At 39.7% G+C, this 17871-nt stretch overlaps 2 protein-coding genes across 2 annotated transcripts in view; one reads left to right on the top strand and one right to left on the bottom strand.

Annotated features, from left to right (window-relative positions):
* Window positions 1–2544: 2544 nt before the first annotated feature.
* LOC110039637 (sulfotransferase 1B1-like) lies at window positions 2545–2925 on the bottom strand. Its single transcript, XM_020744766.1, has one exon. It carries the CDS (start codon window positions 2923–2925, stop codon window positions 2545–2547), a length of 381 nt encoding a protein of 126 aa, XP_020600425.1.
* A 3637-nt stretch (window positions 2926–6562) lies between these two features.
* The window catches only part of LOC149096563 (uncharacterized), a 13254-nt gene continuing 1945 nt past the window's right edge, over window positions 6563–17871 (top strand). The window contains exons 1-6 of the mRNA XM_089281335.1: window positions 6563–6629; window positions 10843–10889; window positions 12817–12851; window positions 14409–14427; window positions 14992–15036; window positions 17407–17423. Coding sequence (XP_089137461.1) covers window positions 10876–10889; window positions 12817–12851; window positions 14409–14427; window positions 14992–15036; window positions 17407–17423 — 130 coding nt within the window. The 5' untranslated portion in view covers window positions 6563–6629; window positions 10843–10875. The remainder of the gene's footprint in view (window positions 6630–10842; window positions 10890–12816; window positions 12852–14408; window positions 14428–14991; window positions 15037–17406; window positions 17424–17871) is intronic.

Below are 17871 nucleotides of genomic sequence, written 5' to 3'. Positions count from 1 at the left end.
CTAGTTCGACACATTTGCATAACTAGTGTTCATTCGATGCAATGGATTGCACACCAATGCTTGTTTAACGAGATGGCTGAACACCCGGCTAGCTTTCAAGTGTGGCAAGTGGACGCAATCATTTATTTACGGAAGGGCGAAGTGGGCGACCTGAAGAACCACTTACAAGCAGGATAAATGAAAAATTCGAAACAGAGTTTCTCGTGAAGGCGAGAGCACAAGGACTGGAATTCGACAATTTAGAAGAAGTTTATTTTGATGAAGAATTTTGTGTATTTAACGAATGAACGTTTTCTTGAAAACTACCTTGCTAGTTACAGATTCAAACAGTTTAACATTGATTTACATTGAAGCTGTGTTCAGATTAAAATTAAATAGAAAACTTAGTCAAGTGAAGTAACTGTATCCCCCACCCCACCCCCACCCCCAACACTATTTGTATGCGAAAGCTAGAGTCATGTCCTTGATTTGCAAATTCGCAGCGTGTAAGTCACAAGATTTATTAGTACCACCAACTGAATCAGAACCTGGTATTTCACTGGGCTTGGCCTAATTTTCAATATGTTTTTTCTGACTACCCAATAATTAACCGAGCTTAGTCTGTCTGTATGGGAGAATCTTGACCTCGGTCATGTGTACAGACCTCACTGCGTTCGGTCTGTACTCACGACCTCGGTCAAGATTCTCCCATACAGACCTCCTGCTCGGTTAATAAGAGCTAATTATACACGCTGTGGATAATATCATCGTTAATTGTTTCATATGTTCCTTAGAAACGTTCGTTACAATGGCGCAGCACCCCCGCGGGGTACTCCCTTATATGGGCTATATAGCTATGTACGACCCCAAAGGATATGGTTTTTCAGCCGTTTTGGTCATAAATAGGGTATCGAGTTTAACCATTTTGATCATTAATAGGGTCTGGTTTTTGCTCTCTAATCTTGAATTGAATATAATATGTTTTTTTTAGAAGAAGCTACCTTTTCATTATTATTGATAAGACCATCAACAAAAGCCCTTTACAATGCCTTTAACATCAGTCTGAACTAAGTATAAGGCAGGTCTGAAAGAGGGTATTGATTTAGTGTCAGGTCACAAATAGGACATTGAAAATCGCAGATTTTGGTCATAAATAGGGTAAGGGTTTTGGGAAGCGGGCCGCACACCTCAACCAATTTTTCTCGGAGTACCCACCACCCCACCCCCGGGCGGAGGGCGAAGCACATTGAGCAGAGAAGTCCTATGAGAAAGCTTTATAAATGTACGCGGTTGATACTTTTTATAGCACAAGACAATCAACACATACACAGGACTGCATTTGTGCTGCCTGACTAAGGCTCTCCAGTTGTTGATTCGAATCAACAACAGATCGATTCGAGATGCAATTGTGCGGTAAATTTAACTGGAAATACGTCCGGCAAATAGCACTCCTGCTCCATGTAAACGTTTTATTAATATATGCGGCTTATACCATCTAGAGCACAGGACAACCGACATACACAGGAATACCAACACATACACAGGAATACCAACACATACACAGGACTCGAAGTCCGGATAGTAAACGGCCTCGCCAAGGTTTGCCAGTAATACGTCGATCGACCAATCATATCGCTGGGCAAGCCGCTAAAAGTCGCTTTGTGTTATTGCATGCCTTTTTATTGCAATTTGAACGATTTTGTTTCATTCATCTAGTCTGTACTACACAGAATTCGCAATTCTCTAATTCCCTTTCGTTCCTGTTGTTATTTCTTGAATAACCTTTCTTCGTTTTACTTACCTGAGTAACTAAACTAACATCCCTTAAAAGACTGCGAAGAAACACCAAGAAAAAATACCAGGTAAAATTGTATTCATCGAATTTATTTGCGATTTGCTTTTTTCCTGATTGATCATATATAATATGCAGTTCAAATTGTTAGCATTTTGAGTAAAATACTAACAAATCACTCGCCTGACGGCTCGTTATTTACATGCTTTTCTCGTGTTCTCCCAACATTTCCGCGTGGGTTATTACCTGGGTCGAGCCCTATGTATGAATCCTTAAGATAATTTACATTGCAGTAATTACAGCTTTAGACCTATAAATCCCATGTATGCTTACAGCATTTCTCACTTGAGTGTCGAAAAGTAATTGGCTTAGAACACTCGCGCCACTTATTTATCCAATCAGAGGTAAAACCAGACCTAATCCTGATTCGCTCGCACACCGCGTTTTGCCCGCGCTTATTTACTTCGAGTATTCATTGGTTCATTGTCTGTTGTCTGTTGTCCTTTGTGACTGGCTAAAATAATTACTTTGGTTTTGGTTTTATGACACTCAATCGATAAATGCTCTAAATCAGGTACTAGGAATAATTTCAATCCCCTTTTACAAGCCGCGCGAGGGATTTTGACAACAATGGGTATGCCAATCAGATTCGAAGAGCATCAATAGAACGCGCAAGTAGCGTGATTTTGGTATCTCGTGAGATAGTTGCCACAAACTAGGTGAGCTCCCCAGATGGCTGGCTATTCATACGGTGCTAGGGTTAAATCATAAAATTAACGCAGCAAGCACTCACGTCTTCCTTGGAGAAATAACTTTACGCCTAGGTCCCACGTGAACTCGCCCATTTCAGGAAAAAATAACAAGAAGTGGTAGATGGAAACTGCAGCATCTTTAGGATTCCTTGCGATGTAAATGTACTTGCAAGTCGTGGTGTCGTCTTTGCCTTTGGGAATCACCTCATAAGGCAGATGTGTGGACAACAGACGGGGACTGGGGAGAAGCTCGATGACGGGCTTGGAGTCTGGTGACGACTCAGGATTTTCAGGTTCACGCTTGCGCAGTACAGGATGATTTTCGAACCAGAAAACTCGACTTCCAATATTTTCTTCGCTGATAGCGCCGTCGTTGTGAATCTGCCATAACAGCTCTCGCATACAGGTCGTTCCTGCCAATGAGAAACAGGTTTGATGTTTCACCGTCTTGATCACGAAAGGTGCACCACAAAAAGAGCTTATCGAAGGAATATCGAAACCATTACCTCATACTAGACCATGCTCAGCTTAATTTTGCAACCCTATTCTAGACTAGGTACCAAAACCCCTACCCTATCTCAGACTAGCTATTTTCCATGCAGAAACTTGTCACTGTCGTAGTCCTCCGGGAGGGGGGGGGGTACTTCCTTATATGGGCTATATAGGTATGTGCGGCCCCAAAGGGTATGGTTTTTCAGCAATTTTAGTCATAAATATTGTATCGATTTTAGTTAATTTTAGCCATTTTGGTCATAAATAGGGTATGGCTTTTGCACTCTAACCTTGATATGGGTATTTTATATAGAAGAAGATATTTTTTCGCCATTATTGAAAATAAAATTAACAAATGCCCTTCACCAATTATGTTTACGGTAATTTAACATTGGTCTGAACTAGAGAACTAATTGTAACGGAGGTCTGAAACAGGATTTTGATTTAAGGGTCAGGTCATAAATAGGGTAGGGAATATCGCAGATTTTAGTCATAAATAGGGTAAGGGTTTTGGGAAGCGGGCCGCACACCCCCGCGCAATTTTTCTGGGAGTACCCCACCCCCACCCCCCGGGCGTAGTCCAACGTACGCTAACTAAACCACTACAAAGCCACTTCTGAGTTTCAATATCCTATTGCCGGAACTCTGGGTATAGAACCCCGTTTTAGACTAAAGGATTCATACACTGGCCACTAGCTTTTGCGATAAATTTTATCCTATTCTTGATCAAAACTGTCTCATTTCTATACCCTGTCTCACAATTGGTATCTACTGAATGAGTACACCAAGCGCGGGTAAAACTTTGGTTCCGCACGGAAATGTCGATTTAGGCCCCGTGCACAAAACGGAGGTTTGACTCTGAAAACGCGTCAAATGTTTTCCGTCCACACCAGTGGCGGATCCCGACCTTGAGCTGGGAGGGGGGGGGGGGCTTGATTTGCTTGCCCATCAAGCTTTTATTTGTTCTCTGAGTTTTTTTTTTTTTTTCACCAAAAATAAGGGGGGTGGGCCCTCCGCCCTCCCCCCCCCCCTAGATCCGCCACTGCACACTATGCCGGAGGAATTTAAAAAAGCAAAAACCACCAGTCATTTTGGATTTGTTTTTAATGAAAACTGGGGCAGGGAAATCACATTATTGTGACGCCATTGTTTTTGAAAACCAATCAGATTGTGGCGAGTGTCAAGAATAAGATTGCGACAGTAGAATATCCCCCTCCCCCAGCCCCCCACCCCAAGAAAAAGAAAGGAATTGAGCCCGAAAAAAAAAAATCCTGCAAAGGCAGTGGACTTGAAAAAAAAAATCCTGCAAGCTGAAAAAGTCCACCTTCCCCCCTGCCTGTCACTTTTCTAATGGTCCGTCCCTTATACAAAGAAATCTGTTGTTTCTTGGATGGTTTTGATCTGGCGCCTTTGTCATGTCAGTCATGTGTCTCAGGATGACATGACTGACATTTTAATGAAATGTCCCACCTTAACTTACTGTGAAACAGGATATATGAAATTTCTGGGTTTGTACAAGTGGCATGTATACTTCGCTGAAGTCAGTTCTATCCAGGTCTTCACACAATCTACCTATGTTATTATCATTGCTTGTGCGTATTTTCTTTGTCTCACATTTAGTTTTAGTCCGCTACAACCACCAAGAGTGTCCAATAAATCCAGCAGTTTTTCAAGCGAGGATACCTCCTTGTAAAAAACTGTAGTGTCGTCCGCGTATTGGGAAAGTTTTTCTACTCCTAAAACAAGTAGTAACCCTGATAAGAGAAAATCTTGTCTGACACCACGATGTAATTCAAACCAATTTGATGCATAATCATTATTAATTGCGCAGCTAGTGATATGTGTACAAAATTTTAATTCAAGCCTGAATTCATGACCAAACTGAAAGGTATCTGGCGTTTGAAGAAGAAAGTCACATTCGAAGCTGTCAAAAGCTTTTTCAAAGTCAATAAAACCAGCAATGCCCCCTAAATTTTCCTGAGCTGTGAAAGTGTAAGATGTCCGATATAAGTCGGATATTTTCGCCTATAAACCGACTCTCCATATAGCCAGTTTGGGCATCATTTATAATTTAGGGTAACACCTTAAAGCTAGAGCTTTTGTAGCGATCTTATAATCTAAGTTTAGCAAGGAGATCGGTCGCCAATTTTTAAGGAGCGATAAATCTATCTTTATCTTTCTTCGGAATAAGCCTTATAATCCAGAGGAAGCTGTAGAACTCAGCCGGTTGAACCATCCGTTCCGGGGGACTTATTTTTCCCAAAGTTCTATAGCGCCTCTTTACAGTCTTTCACTCTTTCTTTTATATCTTTTGTTACTTATAATTGATTTAGTTTTTTTTTCTTAATTAAGCCTTCTTAAGTATTAATTTTATAGGATGAAAAAAAAAATAAGTGTCGATGTTGCCGTCCTATTTTTCAATTGCTTCCACCGATTTGATTTTTAGAACAAATCCTAACATACATGCATGCACGACCGAAATGTTTCTGGTGTACTCATTTAGAGGAATTCAAATATTAGGTTTAAAGTTGCTAATTTTGCTATGATGATTTTTAACCACGTGCTGGTTAAGAGAAAAGGGACACAGGCTTGTATTGTATATCTAAATTCGGGATTAAACGCAAAAGCGGAAAGCTCCCCAGAGAAAACGAATGAACTCTTGCAGTACAAGTATTTTATAGCTATATGTTATTGTTTTTGGGTGTTGACTAGCCTGCGAACAGGCTTCCGGTGAGCCCGAACGAAGCTTCGCTCATTCTTCTGTTTTGCGCTGGCCGAATTTGTTTTCCCTCACCGGGAGCTTGTTCGTAGGTTAGGTCTTGACGCAATTACAAGAAACTGGAGGGCAAAAACCATGAGCGGATTCATCACCCTAAAATGTAAACAAGCTTCTTCTCATTCGCATGTCTACTAAAGGCATGTCTGTGAGACAATAACAAACTAACTTTTCAGGCAAAAATGCCAAGAATACATGTAAATGCATTAAACAACCGTTTCCTACAACATATGATTAAAGCTAAGTAACAGGTTTGCACAGTGTATGCTTCGTTCTTTAGCACAATCCGATACGCGCAAAAATTCATCAGAGTAACTCAGTCAATCCTTCTGCAACGCCAGTAGTGTTCAAAAACTTGACGTTTTCAAAATGCCGCTTCTTCAAGTTAAAGATTCACGTGTATGAGCCCCGACGTGAACTAATCATGATAGCTAACTTATTGTTACGATCACAGCTAGGCAAATTCCACAGCGCCAAAGTGTAAATGCTGCTTTTTTTCAAATTTACGTTTAGAGCATACCAAATCTCAGGCTCTCTTGGGATATTAATTATCTAAATTGTTTACATCTATCTGGACGAATACAAATACCTTTAATGGGAATGTTAACACACGTTACCAAAGCTACGCAATCTTTACAACTCATAGAATAAGAGTTATATAATCGCTAACAGCCAAAGACAGATTCCAAGGTAAAATATGCCAAATATGGAGTGTTACGTAATCCTCACAATAACTCACGGACTTAAGGGTTTCACTTGCCATATGGGGCAATATAGCTTATACAGCTTGGTGCGCGTTCAAGCAGTGGTCTTCTCGCTAAAAACCGCCTTCGACAAGGTAAGTAACGTTCCCAGACTATCAGGCAAGTATTTTCCTCGTTTACGTTTTATCTTGAAGGCTCTTTAACCACTATTGTGTGCTAGGTATACTGGCTAGTCATGTCGTCTCGCAGGTACTGTCATTTTAGGTAATTCGTTCAGGATTTTCTTCATCTTGCCTCAGTGCACTGCGAGCTATATAATTATCATAGCCAAGAGCTCATTACGGGCTGTCACAGCATTCAACCATTCGTTGTTTTTGTTAGTATCTTACACAAATCTAACATCTAAGGTTACTCTACTGACAAATCATGATTAGAAGTACATTGAGAGTAAACCTGAAATAACCGGTCATCACGGCCTTATTTCTGCTAGGCATAATGGTGCAAGAATTTCTTTGAGATTCTTGGTTCTACGGTATGAGCAGGAGAGATAGATCTAGCTAGGGAAATATACCTAATTTCTGAAAGCAATGAACCAGCCAGCGCTTTCTGAAAATGTTTCTACACTAAGTATGCGCCCATTTTCAACAGTTCTTTTGCCATTTCCATGACAAACGTAATAAGCCAGGAGTTAAGGACGTTCGCCCTAATTCCTGTGCATCCTTACTGCGCACGAAAATTCACGCGCCACGTCAAGCATCGAGCGCGCGCGCTAAGTACTAAAATGAACAATGATAGAGCAGATGGCCATTGCTATAGCTTTGCTTGGATTTAACGATCTTGGACGTTCGGTGACCCCTACTTTTCTTTCCAGAAGCAGATTTTATTTACAATTATATACACATCGTCCAAAAATGAACAAAAAATCAATGTCGAAAGTTAAGACAATCGATGTCCACTTTAAACTAATATTGAGTATTTTTAAAGCCCATTTGTTTTTGTAGTTTGTGGAAGCTGGAAGAACTTCACCAGCCAGAAGTTTTTCTTTAAAAAAGAAAACGACTTGTTCCGCGATGCATCGTTGTCCTCCGTGTATGCAATCAGGGAGTTTCGAAAAATGGGCTTGCTTTTCCGTTAAACAAATGGTACAAATTACACAGGGAATATAACTGCTTTACTGCATTGTATTTTAATGCGTGTTTGAAAAGTCTTGTCAACAACTCAGTCGTGCTTGTATTTCATCAGAGGTTCCAAACACCTCGAAATAATAAAAGCACTTGGCCTTTCATCAGTTTCTCCTTGTTTGAGACCTCTGAATAAAATACTCGCACTCGTTGCTGATATATTACGTCAACTGACCAAACCTTCGGGATAGTTTTGTGATTTAAGGTAACGCTTCTGCTCTAGGTCTATTCATAGAGGAATTCATACAGTATCGCCTCCCTCGAATAAACCCCCCTCGGAGAGACGCCGCATCCATGTCGAGTAATACAAATTCTGAGTGAACCAGACACAAATCCTTTTGAATGTACCAGTTGTGATATCGAGGCATATCCGACATTACAGCTTTTGGACCGGGATCGCGAAGAGGACAGTGACATTCAAATTGAGTGAAATTCATTCCATCACATGCATCGCAATCGCACGTCATTTGCTATTGTTTGTAAGAAATGAATTGGATTTTAAATTAACGCCGTATTCGAATCGCGAAAAAGTTAATAAATGGCTCGGCGTTTTGTCGAATAAATACGGTACACATACGAGTTAAAAAGACCGAAAACTGAACTTGTCGTATTTACTATAAAAGGACGTTTTTGTAATTTAAAACTTGAGGAAAAAAAAAACCTTTCGGTATTCCGATCTTCATCAGTTACAGAGTCACAAAGTGTATAGAAGACTTTTAAACTCTATTCAAAATAGAGTTTAAGCACGTGCAAAATTCATAAGGAATAAAAGTTAATCGGAGTTTCATGTTCGCTAAGCGAAGTTTCGCAATTCCTTAGTGTGAATACAAGTTAATCGAGGTATCATGTTCGCTAAGCTATTACTTATTGTTTTAGGGCTCTGCTTTGGGATCACGTCATGGTACCAACCTATATGACAATTCACAGGCCCTTAATTAGGAACCTGTTGTGTCTCGGTAACTGCAACTTGAACCATTTTTGCTGGGTTGTTCTCGCTGTAGATCATTAAAGTTTGGCAATTGTTTGGTCAGTATTTTAGATACCAAAATTAAATCAATTTAGGGATTTGGGATTTATACGAGAAGATTCCTTGCGTGAGACCACAGTGTATGCTACCTAGATAAACCAAAAGCGAAAGTCGATCGCAGATTTCAAAATTTTATTTCCCATTATGACTACTTACGTAGATTAAAAGGTGCGTTCGGGTTTTGGTAGGTTTGGTATGTTAAAAAAAAAAATTCTGGGGAAAGCATTTTGTGCCTGAGCTGTTAGGTAGGCGTGAAATTGATCTTCCTTCAGCAGGGACGAAAACAAAAGAATTGATCGCGAAGCAAGTGCATACGAGAGGGTTTGTTCTTGTTTATGCAGGTATTGTGTAATATTATACATAAGTCTATGTTTTATACCCAGTCCGTAGTCCGTGGTCTGCAGTCCGCAGTCCGCAGTCAGCAGTCCGCAGTCCACAGTGCATATTTTATACTGACCGTGTAAATCGACACCAACCATGTTTGTTCCGTCGGTTTGCGAGACCACGTGCTTTTAGTACCAAAACTGGGACAATTATTTTGTTTACGAACACGGCTTTGAATCGCCTTGGCATTGGGGTAACAACAAAAGGGCATTTTCACTTCCGAAACAATGAAACGGAGGACATGTTCGTGTACCAAAGCAACCATGTGGGAGTTGAACTCATATCCTATGTAAACACTTTCGTTGGGTTTACGTTACATAGTTTGCGCACAGAAATCAATCTCGGCCAGCGAAGTGAAACTCATTTCTTCCTTTGATTTATTCAGCAGAAAGCAGCATTGGTTTCGGTCGAAGAGAAGAGGGTACACCCAGCCAAACTACAGCCTTCTGTTCGTACGAGAAGTCGTACACATTTCGTGAAGACATGTCTGCAAGGTTTTTAAATGCCATTACCTCTGACTTCGAACTTAAATAAACAACTTATCCGCTACAGTCTTCAATAAGCTTCCTCGAAAAGTCGTACACATTTCGTGAAGACATGTCTACAACGTTTTCAAATGCCATTAACACTGACTTCTAACTTTAAATACACTTCAGTATCGCTACAGTGTACAGTAAGCTTCCTCGACACTTGAAACCGGTCCACAATATTGCGCAACACTCGAAAGAAAGCACATGCACGAACATGGATATGACATCATTCGCCCCTGAAGAATTTGTTTTGAGGGGGGCAGGGGGGCAAATTGGTGTCCCCGGATAGATAGATAGATAGATAGATAGATAGGTGGATAGATAGATAGATTCACAGATCTCGAATTTTTATGCATTACGCGATTAGAACTGCGTTCTGTCGAACGCAATAATCTCTTTCCTTTTTGCCTATCCAGACTTGGATGTTGGAAAAATGGAAGAATATATCACTTATCTACGAAAATGTATTTGTACAAATAATACTTTGTTGCTTGATAATGCTGACGGTTATATAGATACTTATTCGGCTATGTTTGAGATTCGGAAGGTGCTGCTTAATTCCAAGGGATCGTTACTGAGGTGGATCCTTTGGGAATCGGGTTACTACATTACCATACCAGGATCTCTTACGGGACAATCAAAAATCCAACTTTTTAACGTTTACATTGACATTCTAGGATCACACATTCTCAGGTCCCCTCCAAGCCATACTGATGATGATAATGACAATGTGACAACAATAAAAAATCATCATCATCTTCTTCATCATCATCAGCAGCAGCAGCAGCAGGACCACCACCATCATTTTTATTATTATAAAAGTAATAAAAGAAAATTATTGTTACAATGAACCATCAGAAAGACCCTCCACCTCTCAACACGGAATGGTCGTACCTGAAGATCCCATATATTTCCAACCGACAAACGACTCAACTACAGTATCACTAGCATTTTCCGAAAAGAGGGTATACCAGAACGTGTCACGCACAAGTCATTCACCCTCAGACGAGCTCTCTGCCCTATCACCAGCACCAAATTGTGCTTAGAATTTCCCATAAATACCCGCTACCGTTCTTTCAGGAAAATGAATTTATTTAGTTGTTAGGGAAAAGGGAAGTGATGATTTTTTGCCATTTTTTAATGGCCCTGCATCATCCCTTTGTTCATTGTTAAATCAAAGGGACCATTGCCTTCTAAATCGCTTTTCATTTTGTTCCATCGTTAGTTTCAACGCCGGGAACAAGAAATTCTCAATAGGATGATTCCTATCAGGTACGTTACATAGTTCTTTGCGCCTGTTACCTGCAGAAGTCTAGAAACGCTTTTTTAGTTTTGTTTGTATCAGTCAGTCAATCAGTTACCAGCTCTACTTGGGCCGCACTCGAAAAGTTTCTGAACAAAGCAGTCTGACCTCGGGCTAGCCAGGAGCTAATTAACCTCTTCTAGGCGTTCAGTTAGTCGGGGCGCAGCGCGAAAAACGGCGCGCGAAAAAATGAAAAAAGCGATGCGCGCTTTTTTTATTTTTTTTTCCCGCACTGTTTTTCGCGCTGTGCCCCAACTAACTGAACGCCTGGAAGGGGCTAGAAACTAACCAGTAAAAGTGCTGCATCACATAAACCATGGTACGAGAGAAGGTACGTGTGTCGCGTACCCAATGCAGCACAAACACAAGGTGTCGTGTACTGGAGTTCGAGAAGTGTCAAACGCGCAGTGTAGAGCAATCGAGCCAATGAGATCTATTAGGATTAACTCTCCCAACTAGTCTACACATGCGGTAAATAGTACAGGCTAGAAAATAAGAGATCAAAAAAAAAAATGCTAAGAATTGCAAGAGAAGCAAAATCAAAGGCTGGTCAAAAATTAAATGGTAAGTTGTAACTCAGTCTGTTCCTGTCTCAAGAGACTTCAAAAAAAGCCACAACGTTAACTTGTGTTATTAAGCTGCAATAGGCAGCTATCTCTATTGATCTGGTAAACCCTGACTAATTTTAAATACCAAGAGAAGATTGCCCTAACAAGGAAAAAAATAGTGAAATCCTTAGCCACTAACAAACCTGAAAAGCTATGCACATGATTGAAATTGCAAGTAGTATTACAAGACTATCAGTAAAGAATGGGATGTAACTGAAAATCGAAAGGAAGTTAATAGAATGAAATTAAAGAAGGTGTAATCTCCTATATGAATTATCTAAACAAAACAGCTCCTTAACGTCCCTTTTTTAAAGTTCATCAAAGCGTTCCCAGCTATGGCAACGTTAAGGGGCCATAGTTATGTTCCACAATTGAGCAAAGATCACCACAGATGTGTATACAAAACAAGTGGGCTGCTGTGCTCTATTCAGTGCAGTTTCAGTCATTAATCTTTACATTTCCCGAAATACTCTTGTGTCCACTCTGAACAGCCCCAAAAATGCACGGGTGCAAGTTGCCACTAGGCTTTTATAGATTATAGCATAATTTGAGAAAACTAGCATAATTTCTCCCATTTTTCAAAACGTGGCACTGCTACCATAATTCGCATATTTTGAGAATTATCGGAACATTTTTGGGTTTTGACAGGTACGTTGATTCCCAAATCCCAATTATAGGCTGACATTGTTTGATGTTTTAACGGTGTTTGCAGTTTACTGAGCCCTGAAATGGATGCCTCGGACTATGCTGTACGCGAGGAGGAAGTCCCATGGCAAACTATGTCGGTCCCAATACCTCTCATAGGCAAAGCTGCAAAATGGCGTCAGCTATACCAGCCGATTCGAGCGAAAACTTGTAGCTCTCTCAGAGAAATGACTGGCCAGAACCAGCCACAATTGCCAGAGACCGTTCCCTACAGTCAACAAAGGGAAAGTGCAGTGTTTCGATTAAAGGAAATGCATTTTGGACTTATTTGCCATGGTGTTTGAAGAGCACAATTTAGACAAAAAAGTAGCATAACTTGGAAAAACGGGCATAATTTTAGCATAATTTGGCCAAAACAAGAGCAGTGCTGCTGGCATAATATGCTACTAATATTAACACAATCTATAAGAGCCTAGTCGTTGCCACTCTTTCTAAGAACCGTTTGGGCTATAATCTCCTCGTTTGCCTTGTTTAACACCCACAGCAAGTCGTTATGCTCCCGATAAAAACATTTACACTCGTTTTCAGCACTGCAAAACTAGTTGTTTATAAGTTGCTTATATTTCTTTACATCTTTTATTAGTAAACTGAGGGAGATGATCGAAAAAGCAAGACAAGGTATCCTTCCATTCTGGGTAACTAAAAGAATATCACAGAGGGGCATAACTGAACAGGAGCAAAACAAAATAAACAGCGGTTACAAACATTACCAATAGACGAAGCATGGTCCAAAAAAGCTTAATATTAACTTGACATTACGTACGTATGCTACAACATACATCTTCAGAAGCGATGGCCGGTTATAACTGAAGATGTATGTTGTACCATACGAAACTTCAAGATAACATTAAGCTTTTTTGGACCATGCGTCGAGTATTGGTAATGTTTGTAACTGCTGTATGTTTTGTTTTCCAGTTCTGAAATTGAAATGGTCGAAGAACAAGAATATCTATAATTGAACAGGTGACAGAATCGAAGTTTGCCAAAGCCTGCATGTCGAACGACCTCCTATATGAAGTAATGCTGTGCGTAAATTATTGCACTGGGCTAGCATTGTGTTAGGACTCGCCTGGTTACAAATTACAAGAGGTAAAAAGACTCTCTGGGATCCTCTGGTTTCAGTCACGGTCACTATGATGTAGTGGGCTTTATTTTGTAATCTATTTATACAGTCTTAACTGTTACTGACTAAACACCGTCATGTAAAGGGCTTTATTTTGAAATCTTCTTATACAGTCTTAACCGTCACTGACTAAATTTTGAACTAGGATCCGATAGGTATTTATAAACCTGACGGCATTAAGATGACTATGACGTGAACCTGTTAGGAAATAACCTAATACACAGCCTGACAGCCCAAGCCCTGAGTTGAATTAACTACAAATTTGCTTTGATGGGTGGTTTGCCTATTTTCCGTGCTGTTTCGATTAAGCAGCTTGAGTTCCTGAATACCCCTAAGCTTAATTTTATATTGTTAATTGCACAAATTTTTCTACTTTTGGCGGAAAAGGAACCCCTCCCGTAAGGTTATCTTTCTATTAAGGCGCAGTTAAATAAATTTATATTAAGTAGGAAGCCCTTAGCTTTCTCTACCACATAACATAATATCTGGGGGCATGACGTTACGTGACATCATATAACGTAAAAGAGATTCGCCAAAAATACGGCGGGTTTTTTGAGGCCCAATGGAGAGACTGCATTCATCGAGCCGTTTGGGAATGAACGTTTGAAACTCGCTGCTCAAGGGATTGAGACTCGCTGTGCCTCTGGAGACGCTTTATTTGGCATAAACAGCGTAGTTCGCGTGTAACCAATGATTTAGGATTCAGGGTCCCTGACACTCCTAAAAATAGAAGTAGCGGCAATTGTTCCCTAGTGAAATGGGGCACCATTGTCAAAGAACCACTGGTTAATATGAACTTTCCCGAATTTTGATGAGAAGTTGGACTTTGATGGAGCAAGGCGGATGCCTTGTTATAGGGTAGACCGTTAATAAAACTAGAACTGTACTGTTTCAATAGTCCACTGAGGATTAGTCACAGAAGGACTTTTCTGTTGTTCTTCTTACTCGAACTAACACTTAATGAGAAATGTATAGATCATTCTTCTCCTATCATTTTAAGTTTTAGACTTTAGACTAAAGCATATTGACCTGTCGTCCTTGACAGCTTGTAGAAATTGAGGATACAAAGAGGTAAGGCAGTTTTTTTTTTTTTTTTTTTTTTTACTTCATAATCTGGGCGCAAAAATATCTTTAGCTGAGCATTGGTTACCCTTTCTGGTTAGCGTCCCGTTTCTTTGACGCAGAATTCAGCCTACCAACATCGATAACTTATCCGCACGTGACAAGTTGAGAGTGAAAATTTAATTTGCTAAAGACCAGACGAACTTTTCCAAATTCCAACTTTCTGCGGCATTTCTTGGTAAAAGTCAATAAAAGCGGTTTTCTAAGTCACTATGGCCTGCTGCAGACGATACAACCGGATAACTGTTGCCTTCTTTTGCGAACTTACAGAATTCTCTGTGACACCATTTTAGTGCAAATATTTGTGACTGGCATTATACCTCTAAAACGACAAAATAATTTTTGGTAACAGGTATTTTCGTGTTAAGTGTAAAATGTTGTTCAAGGTAAAAAGCAATTCCCAGTTTTTACCAAAAAAAATGCCTTTTGACACGTTTATGCACTATCTTTTTTTCAAATTTTCATCTATTCTATCACAGGCTGGGGTTCTGAGATTTGTATTTTTTTTTCCAGAGAAATCGCGCAAAAAGAAAAAGAGACTGAAACCATAAATGCTGAGTGAGTATAAAAAGAATCTGTTTATGAAATGTGTAAATTCCTAGATTCTGTTATCATAAACAAGCTGCTATGTTGCGGTCGTAGTACAGCTTCCTACTTCGCTCTCATATGACTCTCAGAGCAATAGCGTCCTATATAGCTCTAATATACTTGCAGCTCTACTGAAAAAGCTTTCGGGGACTTGGGGCTATGAACCTCCGGCCTCTCGAACCTTTACCTCCAGGTTATCGCACCACTGTTCCCCTTCACGCAAAAGATAATTCGTATTCTGGTAATATCACATTGACAGCAAATTCCAAAAATAGAATCTGGCATACTTTTCACAGATCGATTTCGTATTATTCGCTTCTAGACTAAAGCATTTCAAGAAAATGTGAAAAAATGGGACTAGATGCCATGGATGTATGTCCCGTGTCAATTTCTCAAATTTTACTGAAATGCTGAAGTCTAGAAACCGTGAAACTAAAATTACGCACATTATCTTTCGGGATTGTTGCGTGCACTTTTTTCCAACAACCTTTGTCGATATAGCTTTATACCACTTATCCAACGCTTTCGAGTTGTAAACCATTAAATATCCCACGAGTCACTTGGATCTTACGGGCAGACACATGAGCTTTTACCACCAACAAATATGCAAAAGACAAGTCGGAGTTTCCATGGTAAACAAGAGAAAGTGTTGCATATAACTAGTTTATACCATATGATAGAAAACACAGTGGTTTAATAGGACAATCAAAGTAACATACCAGCGCAGACTTCATTGATTTTGATGTAGCCTACGAGTAATTATTTGCAACATTTAAAGTGCCTATGGAATGAAAAATAATTGCTGCTTATTTGAAAGGCTTTGTGATGACGTCATGAGGGTTGCAACTAAAATGGTAAAATACTGAATAAACTATCTCCGGAAATATTAAAGCAGTGTTCTTCAAACTTGGCATCAGAAATGTACATCGCAAAAGAAACCAAATGACACCCGTAGTAGCGTTGCCATTGAGACTCTCTTGGCTCCAGTCTCTCTCAGTTAAAACCAAATATCCTCATTTTTAACCCTTTCAAGTGGGAAATACGGTCCTTCTTGGAACAGACATGGTTCCCAGATTGTCTTAACTCTCATCATTAGATCGGCTGGAGTAGATGGTCCTTGGTTAACACAAAAACCGGGGAATTTCAGTTTTAATTAAGACAGGGCCAGCGGCAAAACTGTTGTCATGGCAACAGCACAACAGGGTCAAGTCAATTACTTTCATTTCGTAGGCATTTTAAGTTATTTTCATAGCGCTGCTAAACATGTACGTTCAGATTTAATCCAATTACTACAGCTCTGTGACATTGTGACAAAGCAAACACTAGATTTTGTTAATGCATAGGTATTTGCGTATGAAGCAAAGCCGATTCACGATAACTGCGTGTGTGCGAAACAGGGGTTCTTGGAAAAGAGAAAAATATTTCAGCTATTGCAATATGAGATTCCTTCAAATTACTATATTCTAGTTGGGATAAAGTAAGGACAACCAGGAGCAATAAACGGGGGATTGTTTAGCTAACCAATTTTTTTTTAATCGGCTAATCAATATTTGAATGCTCGATACCAACCATTATTCTGAAACGCCGCCTTGTCAGAAAATACGTACGCACCTCTAATAACCTGTCATTATATCATTATACGAAAGTGGAACAATTTTTTAAGTTAATTATAACCAGAGCTGGCAGTGTGGATGTCGTATAGTTAAAAAATTCATTCTCGAAGTGAAGAGTTTTATTTTGCATGAGATTAACAAATTGACGTCAGTTTTTCATGCGTCTGTCCCGTTATTGATCATGAATTTCGTCATGACGTTGTCAAAGTAGCTGTGGATCCATGAGGCGATAGCCGAGTGGATCCGCAGACTACTTTGACAATGTTATGATGAAATTCATAACAGGACAGAGCCATGAAAAACTGACTTCAATTTGTTTTTTACGATAACAAATTGTCAAATTGTCCGCTCTTGCTAGTTGCCGCATCGCATAAATTATAACTTCATGTGTCTGTCCGCTTATTGACACTAAAAATTAGCCAATAGTCGCGCGAGAATTTCTGCAGTTATCGTAAAAATTTGTATGTCCTGAAAAATACGTTCAACCCTTTTGTGACTAAATAACTAGAGACGGCGCCCCAACTAAATATTTTGGTGGGAAAAAGTTCGCAGCGTTCGAATGTTACAGCGTCGCATATACAACGATATTTCTGTATTCTGATTGGCTGTATTTTTTATTTTTCAGTGGTATAATTTCAAATGCACAATGGTGTTGGAAGATCTTTATTTGTGTTTTCAACGAGTATCGTGTTAATAATATATGCTTTTTTTTTTTATTCTCTCGCAGAACAAACAGAAGTAAAGGTTAGTATTGTGATTTTCTAAAAATGAGCAAGTGCTCATTCTTAAAGGAACACGTTTAATATACAATCAGATGAAGGAGGTTTTCTCTCGTATAAATGGCCCTAATATGTTGCTCTTGAGGGAACGTATCATTTCTTTCCCAATTGACAAAGGCGATACGCGCCATTTGATTGGCTAACTCCAGTTGGCGAATGGAATTTTTTGCGCATATGATAAATTCATGTGTATCCTTGTAACTTGTTCTATGAACGTATGGCAGTCAACTCGCACATTTTGTGTCGTCCGTTTGTCGATACATTCATAGTGAAAGTTAACATATTCTTAGTTTCCTTAATGAGACGTAAATTATGTACGGACCGTTGACGGAGTCAATTGGCATCTTTCCAGTCTGTGCGAGTGGAACCATTTCATCTTGAACTCAGAATCGGAGATAAAACGTAAATGCTCT

The sequence above is a fragment of the Orbicella faveolata genome, unplaced genomic scaffold (genome assembly GCF_042242905.1).
Source record: "Orbicella faveolata isolate gen_17 unplaced genomic scaffold, um_ofav_v1 contig_48, whole genome shotgun sequence".
Taxonomy (NCBI): Eukaryota; Metazoa; Cnidaria; class Anthozoa; order Scleractinia; family Merulinidae; genus Orbicella; species Orbicella faveolata.
Note: the sequence above shows the minus strand (reverse complement) of the source record. Positions and strands in the feature narration are given on the sequence as shown.

Bases quoted from the DNA above. Each gene is read 5' to 3' on its own strand.
- LOC110039637 (XM_020744766.1), bottom strand. From the start codon at position 2,925: ATGCGAGAGCTGTTATGGCAGATTCACAACGACGGCGCTATCAGCGAA.